Here is an 11,536-nt window from a genome sequence, read left to right on the forward strand (position 1 = left end):
ATTTACTAATAAGGAAATAGATGTGGTCACACAGCTTTTAAGTAGCAGAGCTAAGAAATCTACTGTGCCTAACTCTAAAGCCCATGATCATAAGACACACTCATAGTTTAAACAACTATATCTAATTGATAGGTATAACTACTGAACACTCTTAAAAGGCACTCATATTCAAGAATATATTAGTACTTAATAAACCTTACCTTTTTGTATACTGCCATTTTATCAGAATCCAAAACAATTATATTTCTTAGCTTTGCATTTATTTCAGTTACTAAAGGCTTCATAATCATCTCCAAATCAAGTCCTAAGGGAATAAAAAGATTAATCATTTGTTTTTTCTTCTCTAATTGAATAATTTTAAATTTACTTTTATAAGATGTTATTACCTTCAATCTTAATTTCAGAAATGTTCTGTTTCTGATCTTGAATAAAAATCCGTAAACATGATAATTCTGCTAAAAGCTGCAAGGTAATAATATCTTCATTCATAGGTAGCTTTAAAGCTACAAAACAAAAATCATATTGTAGTACAAGTTTTAATAATTACCATACTACACTCATAAAGCACCTAAAATAATACCACAAATAATTAAAATATTCAATTTACAATTCAATTAAAGAGAAAGTAAGATATTCACTGCTGAACTGAGAACTCTAAAAAAACAATTATCTAATGAAAACAAACAAATAAGCAAGTGACTACTCTTAGAGGTGACTTATCATTTGAAATGAGGAAACTGTAGTAAAACTAGACCCAATGATTACTGAGATATGGCTGTCATTAAGGAAAGCACAAATATTTACTGTTTTAAAAGGTAACAGATCATCTCTAATCCAAAGTGCTCCAAAACCAAATTTTTGAGAACTACCATGACACTCAAAAGGTACTGAATTTTAGAGTATCTCAAATTTTTGTGTTAGCGGTGTTCAATCTGTACTCTGGATAAAAAATACTCCAATATCAATAAAATTTTGTCAGTTATAATTTTCTAATCTCAAAGCACCATTTAATACATAAAAACATCAAATCAAATATTCCTAGTCTAATTTTCAACTAAAATCTAGTATATAATAAACATCCTTTCAACAGTAATCAGTTTCCTTTACCTTTATTTTCAAAAATTCATTTGGTATATGATGAATCACTCTAGATGTCAGTCTAGTTAAAAATGAGGCTAGTGCCTTAAACTACTGTTCTAATTGGCAATGAAAAAAACTAAAGAAATTTAAATATATACCAATTTTTTTAATGATATCTCCTTTGTCTTCAGTGTCTGCAACAGACACTAGGGCAGAGTTTTCCATGGATTGTGGAAGGATATTGTTAAGATAATTCATTGTATTCAGAAGTGCTTCAGTATGTAAATGAATATCCAAGGAGGAAAAATTAACCTACAGAAAAATTGATTTTAGTACTAGGTCAATAAAAATTTGCTTATATAATCTCCATAAAATACTATGCCTTGTAGTGCAAAGAATGCAATTTAATATCATTCTTTATCCTCAAGGATATTATAATTCCAATTATAAAATAATTATCAGATACTTAGAAATATAGTATATAATTTCAAAATAAATTATTATATACTCATACCTTAATAAGTTGTAAAACATTGTTATAGGTACTTTTCAAGTTAGGTGCATTTTTTTCCACCTGTCCAAAAAGAAAATGTGTTTATTAGAACACATTAGGAAGAGATGCTTATACAACTGCATGATAGTTCTAAATTTTCCTGATGTGTACAGATATAAATTATATATGGAGTAGACACAAAATATTATTTACATAGTAATTCATTAAAAATATATGTACATATATTTGCTTGACCAACTGTTTCACAAGAGCAAGAAAACTGCTTTACCAGAACAAACAAAATTGGCTAAGTATGGGCTTCTAGCATGTAGCAACTGTTCACTTACCATTACTCCTGCCATTCTTACTATCAAGAGAAGAAATCTAGAAAGGCTACTGACTTTTGCAGATTGAATTTATAACCTGTTACTGTACTGAAAGTGCTGATCAGTTCTGGGAGTTTTCTGGTGGAATTTCTGCGATCTCTTAGGTATAGTATCATATCATCTGTAAAAAGTGATAGTTTGACTTCTTCTTTTCCAATTGTTACTCCTTTAATGTCCTTTTCCTGTCTTATTGCTCTAGCAAGAGTTTCAATACTACGTTTAAAAGGAGTGGAGATAGTGGACAGCCTTGTCTGGTTCCTGAATTCAATGGGAATGCTTCCATTTTTCTCCATTTCGAATGATGTTGGCTGTGGGTTTGCTGTATATACCTTTAATTATGTTGAGGTATGTTCCCACCAGGCCAAAAATGTCAAAAGTATTGGGGCGCTCGTATCTAATCCTTTAAAGGTTTTGGGGTTACCTCTTCAGAGGGGGGAATTTTGGAGGGGAGGGAGTGGGCATGGATTTGATCAAAACACCTTATATACATGTATGAAATTCTCAATAAAGTTTTTGTAAAACTTAAAAAGTACAGAGAACAATCATTTGATCAAGAAGTCTACATGGTTTTTCCTAACTCTTCTTGTATTTGAAAATAAAATTTATGGCAAAATTGTCTATCAAGTACCCAAATAATGTCTTTTTTTTTCCTATTTTTCTTACATTATCTTTGACAAATCATAATTGTCTATGTTTACAGGGTACCACCTCATGTTTTGATGAATGCATAAAATGTAGAAAGGTTAAGCAAAGGTAACTGACATATCTGTCAACTACATTACCTAAAATGTACTGTAGTGAAATGTTTTAAATTTACCTTTTGGAAATATGTGTTATTATTGACCACATTCACTCTGTTGTGCAGTAGATCTCAACCCCTACTCCTTCTGCCCTTTTACCAACAGCTTCGCATTTTCACTCCTTTCATACAACCCCTAGCTTCTGGTAACCACCATCTTCCCTCTCCTTCTCTGAATTTAATTTATGAGAGTCCACATATAAGTAAGAGCCTCCAGTTTGTTCCTCTCTGTTAATGGATCATTTCACTTAGCATAATATTCCAGATTTATACTGTTATGGCAGGATCTTCCCTCCTTTTAAGTAATATTACATTTAATATGCATATAACACATTTTTTGTTCTTTTTTTCTTTAGATCTTGTACGATCTAAAACCTGATGGAAACATAACAAAAAATCTTAAAAAGCAGACCTATAATGGGTAGGAAAAATGGCTTTAAATGTGATAAAGGCTATTTTGGAGTAATTCTTCTTATACAGTAATTATTAAAATGATATGGTACTTGTCAGTGAAAGCAAGGAATAAATAACTGAGCAAAAGTCAAAGAAAAATTTCACAAATGATAAAAGTAGACATTATAAATCAATATAAATCAAGTCATTGATGCTTAAAAAAGATCGGGCAGCCAGGCATGGTGGTACACATCTTTAATCCCAGCACTGAGGAGGCAGAGGCAAGTGGATCTCCTAAAGATGGAGGCCAGCCTGGTCTCCATGGCAAGTTCTATATCAGCTGGGGCTACAGGGGTCTCAAAAACACCTCCCCCACCCCCGACACACACAAAAATGAGGTAACCAGACAATGATAGAAATGTAGTAAATTGCTTTTTGTACAATAAGAAATCCCATCAAAACTAAACATTTGTTTCTTTTTCAATATCCTGGCAGAAAAAGTCAAACTACAGGTCATTTCTACTTAGAACAAAGGGCACTTACTTTGCTGTATTAAGTATCTGTAAATTGAGACAGTATGACAAGAATAACAAAACAAAGAACCTTAAAGTATTATGAATGACCGAGATGACAGCAGAATAAAGACTAAGCACTATTATTAAATTCATAAAGCATCATTATAAAATTTCAGCAGCACACTTACTAACCAAATGAGAATCTGATCTGCTTACCTTCACACATTCCAATGTTAACAGATCTTCCATTGTATTATCCAGAGTTGTAATCAAATAAACTGGTTTCTTGTTTTCATCTAAAAATAATTTTCAAATTATTTTTTGGTAGGAAAACTAACTGAAAATAAATGAAGTCAGTATTAGTAATTATGACCAAAAAAAAATCTTCCTGTGCTATACCTAATAAAGGCCCCTTCTTTGATTTTTAAACTCAAAACACCGTAATTTCTCCTCACAATTCTGTAGTTTTCCTTTGGGCAGCAAAACTAAAGTCTCACATTTTCCCAACTCTAGACAAGTAAGGTGTGAAAAACTTGCAAGTTGTTAAAGAAGAACAGAAACACTTTTCAGGAGCAAAGCAGGAAGAGAATTTTGGCCTGAGTCACAGACATGGCTCAGAAAACTATAAAAGCTCTTGAAGACGCTAGTTTTAAGAAGACAGCTCAAAAATGGGGATAACCTTTCTACATACGAGATTAAAATCAATCTTAGCGGTATATAACAGTTCATTAGTTGCATTACTGATTCTGTTCAGAAACAGATATTCTAAGGAAACTGCTAAGAAATGTTAGTATAGCATTAAAATTGTCATTATGGGGCTGCTAAGAGGTTAAGAGCACTGGCTACTGTAACAGAGGACCCAGATTTGATTAGCAGCACCCACATGGTGGCTAACAACTGTCCATAACTGCAGTTCCAGGGGAATCGACACCTTCTGATCTCTGCAGGCATTACACGACATGGGTACACTTACACACATGCAGGCAATACACTCATACAAATAAAATAAGTTTTTAAAAAAATATAGATGAAACTAGCATTACTAAATTACTATGGCTTCTAGAAGTCAGTATCTAGAGAGTGAAAGAACTACAACTAATTATCCTATTCCTGAAAAGGAAAAATGCCACCTGCCTGCAGTTCTTCAAACCTAAAGCTCAGTAGTAAATAATCCAGCTTTCTATTTCAAGCATTAGCTACATATTCAGTCCCTAAAGAGAGCCACACTTTATTGATATATTTACTGGTTCGCTGAACCAGTGGATAATTCAGTGGATTAGTTTTCACAAAACAACCACTCTATTCACTCTTTCCCAGCAATAATGATGGGTGCTATATTTTGTTGCCAAATATTTATTATCCTTTATTCTTGGGAAAACAAAAAAGCATAAATATAAAAATTAAGATGGGCTATAAGAATGGCTATAGTAGCCAGAACTCATGTGCATGCCTTTAATCCCAGCTCTTGAGAAGCAGATGCAGGCAGATCTCTCTGAGATCAAGGGCAACCTGGTCTACATAGCAAGTTCCAAGCCAAATGGGACTACAGTGAGACCCTATATCAATCAATCAATCAATCAATCAATCAATAAATACGTAAATAAATAAAGGAATGGCCGTTAATAATTCTGGATTAATTAGGGAAACTGTCCAGTTGATTACTTTTTATTTTCAATCACCAAAATAATCCATTTCTTAGTGCAAAAGAACAAAACCTAACTTTGGCATAGGACAAAACGCAAAATCTTCCATATAACCATGCTCAAGTTTCCAAGGATAGAGAACAAATGTAGAGTATGAAACACACACACACACACACACACACACACACACACGTGCGCACATATACATGTAATTCATATTTTCTGATTACTTTCAGGCTATGAAACTTAATTTGATGCCTGATTTTAACAAGGGTCAAACAACTAATAGATATAACTCAACAAAAAAGCTGTATCAATGACAAAATGCAAATGAAAATATTTTCCACAACAACATAAGCAGAGGAATTCAAATTGTCATTATCCATCTAATAGAAAGACCCAAGTCCAGAGCACAAACAAAATACTGACAAGATGGAACAACAGTGTGTTGGATAGCTTTAGTGTCAACCTGACACACCTGGGTTGAGGGAGCCTCAATTGGAGAATTTCCTCTGTTGGACTGGCCTGTGGCCATGTCTGAGGGGCATCTTCTTGATGAGTGATGTGGGAGAGGGCCTAGCCCAGTGTGGGTGGTGCCACCCCTGGGAAAGTGGGCCTGTGTTGCATAAGAAAGCAGGCTGAGCAGGGGCCATGGGAGCAAGTCAGTAAGCAGAGATCCTCCATGGTCTGTGCTCCAGCCTCCAAATTCCTGCCCTGAGTTCCTACCTGGGACTCCCTGATGAATTACGACCCAGGAGATGTAAGACAAATAAAACCCTTTCCTCCCCAAGTTGGTAGCGGTCAGAGTGTTTTGTCAGAACAATGGAGAAATGAACTAGGACAAACAAGAATTCTTTTTTTTTTAAATATTTTATTTACTTTTATTTTATGTGTATGCGTGTGTTGTCTGCGTGTATGTGAGTGCACCCGTGTTGTGCAATGCCACGGAGGTCAGAAGAGGGCTTCGGATTCCCCTGAGACTGTAGTTAAGGACGGTTCGTAGCCACCATGTGGGTTCTGGGAATCGAACCTGGGTCCTCTGCAAGAGCAGTCGGTGCTCTTAACCGCTGAGCCATCTCCCCAGCCCAGGAATTCTTATTTACTGCCAGAAGAAAATATATAACCATTCTAGAAGAGTTTGACAGTTTATTACCAAAGTTATACACATAACATTCAATCCACCAATTATGTTCCTCGGTATTTATCCAAAGAAACTGACAAGTTAGTTCTACAGAAAAATCTGCATATGGATGTATGTATAGCATCTTTATTCCTAACTGCCAAAACTTGGAAGGAATCAAGATGTCTTTCATTAGGTGAGTGGATAGGAAAACCACAGACACCTAGAACAAGGACTATGACTCACTAATCAAGAGAAATTAAATGTCAAGCCATGAAAAGATAAGGAGAAAATTTAAACATGCATTACTAATTGAAAGACACCAGCCTGAAAAGGCTGTATACTATATGGTCACAGCTACATAGATTGTAGGCTGTATAGTATATGGCTCCAATCAATAGAGACTGCCGGGAATTAAGCACAGGCATCAACTGACAGCAAGAACACAAATAAGTCATGTGTTAGTGAATTAACTTTCAAATGATCATGGTTTAAGTGGATCTTCCTAGAGAGCCTCCAAAGAGCACCTGCTAACACCTTAATTTTTGCCTAGTGAAATTTGTGCTAGAATTCTCCCCTACAGAAGATTAAGATAATAACTTTGTATTGTTTTGTGATACTAAATTTGTGGGAAGTTGTTATAGCAGTAATAAGAGAATTAAGTGGTCCTATGTTTTGTGTATATGATGTTTCTTAATGAAAAATACTATTTTTATTTTGTCTCTGAATTACTCCATCCCCAGATTGCCAACTATAAAGCAAAAGTTTAAAACTAACTGTGGCAAGGTTTGGATGTAGTTTGACCCCAAAAGATCCATGTATTTGAAGCATGTTCCTCAGTATGGTAGTATAAAGTTGTCAGAATTAACAGGTGGAGTCTAGAGAAAAGCCTAGTCAATGGGACAACACCCTTAAGACAAGATTATAGTAGATTTTGCATGGTATCTACTAGTTCCCAGAAGAGAAAGTAGTTATAGAAACTCAAGCCTGGCCCTCAATCTCTTCTACCCATTTTCCTGCTATGAAGTCCAAGAGGTCCTCACCAGATACCAAACAGATAGAACCATGGAACCACTGGAGCTTGGACTGTGGACTTCAATAATCACGAACTATTAACCTCTTTTCTCTATATATTACTCAGCCTTAGGTATATTTTGAAAGCAATGGAAAGTAAATATTCAGTGGTCTCAGTTTTCTGAGACTGTTTTAAAGTGTAACTATACTGATTCAAAGTTTAAGAATGGAAAACTCTACAGGAGCAGGATGTCATATTATGAAAGCAATTTATCTATCTGTTTTATAAATAAAGTCTTACCTAAATATTCTGGACATTTTAACCAGAATTCTTTCAAAAAGGCATTTGCTTTCAAATCACATGATCTAATCTCAACTTCTGTACCCAATCTTAAAATACCGGTTTCTATCACAGGTAGTTCACAGTCACCCACAAGGTGATAAAACTGAATCAAAACCTGCAGAAAAAAATGAAAAGGAAGCACTACTAAAACATGTTCACAAAATGTTAAAACATGCCCACAAATGTGGTAATTAAATATGAATACAGAAGATGAATATGTAATATGCTAAGGATTTAAATTTTAGAAGCAATTTTATAGTCCTATACATATACAAAGCATACTTAAAATACACCTTCAAAAATGTGCATTGAATAACTACCTGAAATACATCATCTAAATATCTAATTCTTAAGAAAGACCAGTTCAAAAAAAGGAGAAACCACACATGACTTTTGCATCTAGCTTAAACAGTGTCTGTAAGCAACGAGAAGATATAAACAGTATTAAGCATAAATGACAATTTATATAAACTGTATTAAACATAGTACATACCTCTGCTACTTCAAATCGCATTCTAAGTTGAATTAAATTCACTGAACAATCTTCACTTTGCGTCTTTTTGTGTCTAGTACTTTTAACTCTAGTTAGAATTAGAGGACATTCTTCCAAGGGACTACATGGTGCATCAAAAAATTCCTCCTCTGAATCTAAATTTCATAGAATATTGTTTAAGTCAAAAACAGAAATAATCTATTTAGTATCATTCTTATAATTTGTCTGAAATATATATTAACATTAAAATGCTAGAGGCCTATTTTAAAAGTTGAATACAAATACAAATTTAAAAGACTATAGACATTACTTCTGAATAAATAACATCTTAAAGACAAACAGTATGGAAGAGTATGAGATACATTTAGCTTAAAGAAAAAACTGTATATATATATATATATACATATAGGATTAAATTATGAGATCTATTTAGCTTAAAGAAGAATATATATATTGGATTAAATTATGAGATCTATTTAGCTTCAAGAAAAAAGTACACAAGAAGAGGGCTTCGGATTCCCCTTGAACTGGAGTTAAGGACAGTTTATAGCCGCCATGTGGGTGCTGGGAATTGAACCCGATCCTCTGCAAGAGCAGTCAGTGCTCTTAACCGCTGAGCTGTGCCTCTAGCCCCTAAAACTACTTTTTTAAGTCAAGGTCTCACTGTGTACCCCTGGCTGGCCTTTAACTTACTATGTAGACCAGGCTGACCTCCGTGGCATTGCACGACACGGTGCACCTACATACATTCAGGCAATACACTCATACACATAAAATAAAAATAATAAAATTTTTAAAAAGTTTTAAATTGACACTCTGAGTAGTGAAATGATATCTCATGCTACTCATTGCAGATATGACTCATTCTTTGTCAATATATATGTCTGTGGAGTAAAAGGGAAAAGCTTCCCTTTGCTATTTTAACTTTACCAATTTGCTGAAATGAACTGACCATAGATAGCAAGGAGAAAAAATAGACACATTGTTTATCATGAACTGGGGAGAAGCAATCAATCACAGGATTTTGATTATTCATATGATCTAAAGGGCTTCAGATATTCACAGCTTCCTTATAAAGGAGGGAAAGATAAGGGATATAATAGTTTGAAGAGAAAACTTCGTGATTTTATGCAAATAGGTCCAGTGCTCAAAAACATATTTGGGAGAAGTCCCCCAACTGTTTCAGAATGCACACTGTATATACCACCCACCCACCCAGCACTTAGTAGCAATCCTAGTTGTAATATCCACTGGTGAAGAATGTAGTGTGTACATTCAGCTAGCTTTTATTTTTTATTTTACTTACTAATGACTTCCAGGTCCAAGAAGAGTGGTGCTGGCAACTCAAACCTGCCAATGAGAAGCCACAGTCCTTCCTCTAACTGAAAGCAATTTACATGGGGAAGGAAAAAAAAAACACACATACCTATCTCTAAAAAAGCCACAATAGGCGCTGGGGAGATGGCTCAGCAGTTAAGAGCACCGACTGCTCTTGCAGAGGACCTGGGTTCAATTCCCAGCACCCACATGGCAGGTACAACCGTCCGTAACTCTAGTTCCAGGGGAATCTAAGAATCTAAGGCCCTCTTCCGACCTCTGCAGCACTGCAGGGCACGGGTGCATTCATTTATATGCAGTCAATACATACATATATAATAAAAATAATAAGTAAAAAAAAAAAAAAGCCAGAATAATCTCAGTAAAAGGGTAAGGATAAAGAAACAAACAAAAAACAAAATGTGTTAGTTTTGGTGTCATATCTCAAATTGCAAAACACTCAAGGTGGGATGTGAGTGTTTAGTTAAGATGAAAAATAGTATCACTTAACTTTATCACAGGTAATTATGTAAGGAAAAATGTAGTATTAAAAAGGTTTAGTACTTAGCCAGGTATGGTGGCACACGCCTTTAATCCTAGCATCCAGAAGGCAGAGACAGGTCAATCTCTGTGAGATGGAGGCCAGATGGTCTACATAGCGAGTTCCAGAAAAGCTGGTGAAAGGAAGAACAAAAAAGTAAATAAAAGTGGGGATTCAGGCACGCAGTAGGGGTCTTGGAGTATATCCTCCACTCACAGAGAAGTCAAATATCGACCTACAACTATTGTAATGATGATCATGATGATCTCACTTGTTCACTGTGTGTCTCTCTTAGTAAATGTGTGTATGTGTGCGTATATTCCCAAAATTTATATTAAAACTTTAAGACCCATGGTGCTGGAGAGATAGCACGGCAGTTAAGAGCACTTGCCCTTGCAGAGGACCAGGGTTAAGTTCTGAGCATCCATAGGGTAGCTAATCCATAACTCCAGTTCTGGGGCATCTGAAGCCCTCTTCTAACCTGTACAGGCACTGCACACACATGATGCACTTACATACATGCATGTAAAACACTCAAAATTAATAATCAAAAAAATTTATTTAAACTTTAGGATCCAAAACTGTAAAAGTATTTAGTTAAACCACGGCAATCAACGGCTGCTGAAGGAGGGTGAGTCACTTTCTTTTCAGGACATGGCTACTGGAAGGTTGCTCATGTCATGGTGGATATCGGGCAACAGTGTGGGAGCACTAAGGAGGTTGGACGAAGGTAGTGGTGGATGGATCCATGATAAACACTGTACAAATGCATTAAACTTTTAAGAATAAAAAAATATGATTTTTAAAAACCTAGCAAAAAGAGGTTCATAATACACTAAACTAAGCTGAAGTACATCCCTAAAAAACTAAGGCTGAAGTTGGCGTGTATGACCTCACATAGACCATCTCTATGGTCACCACAGAAAACAAGGAATATAGCACCTTCTCTGTTACTTCAGTTAGCCTTCTCCAGAGACTTCAAAACAGAAACATGTTTAATTTCTTCCCAATACAGTCATTAAAAAAAAAAAGACACTCGACATTCTTTTATAAGTTTCTTGTCAAAATAATCCTACTTTAAAAGTAACCTTAAAGAATACTCAAATTGAGGTTTGAGAGCTGTCTCTGCAGAGGAGCTGGGTTTGATTCCCAGCACCTACATGGCGGCTAACAACAGTCTGGAATTCTAGTTCCAGGGGATCTAATGCCTTCTTCTGACGTTGGTGGGTACTGCACAATATGGGTGCACTTACATGCAGGCAGTATACTCATACACATAAAATAATAAAATATTAAAAAAAGAATACTCAAATTATATTACGGAATCTGAGTGAAAATGCCTCAATAATGTAGAAATACTGCTATTGCCTGACTTTCTTAAGAGTGGAGGCCAGATCAA

The 11,536-nt window shown here is 35.2% G+C and overlaps 1 protein-coding gene across 3 annotated transcripts in view; it reads right to left on the reverse strand.

Moving 5' to 3' along the window:
• Vps13a (vacuolar protein sorting 13 homolog A) overlaps positions 1-11,536 on the reverse strand; it is a 242,970-nt gene that overhangs the window by 155,998 nt on the left and 75,436 nt on the right. For all 3 annotated transcript variants that reach the window (XM_008833348.3, XM_008833350.3, XM_017798222.2), the window contains exons 25-31: positions 8,280-8,434; positions 7,745-7,901; positions 3,883-3,962; positions 1,595-1,654; positions 1,239-1,392; positions 387-503; positions 201-304 (exon numbers count right to left, since the gene is read on the reverse strand). In XM_008833348.3, the coding sequence (XP_008831570.1) occupies positions 201-304; positions 387-503; positions 1,239-1,392; positions 1,595-1,654; positions 3,883-3,962; positions 7,745-7,901; positions 8,280-8,434 (827 nt within the window). The remainder of the gene's footprint in view (positions 1-200; positions 305-386; positions 504-1,238; positions 1,393-1,594; positions 1,655-3,882; positions 3,963-7,744; positions 7,902-8,279; positions 8,435-11,536) is intronic.

This window comes from Nannospalax galili, unplaced genomic scaffold (assembly GCF_000622305.1).
Source record: "Nannospalax galili isolate Female #2095 unplaced genomic scaffold, S.galili_v1.0 scaffold1296, whole genome shotgun sequence".
Lineage (NCBI taxonomy): Eukaryota > Metazoa > Chordata > Mammalia > Rodentia > Spalacidae > Nannospalax > Nannospalax galili.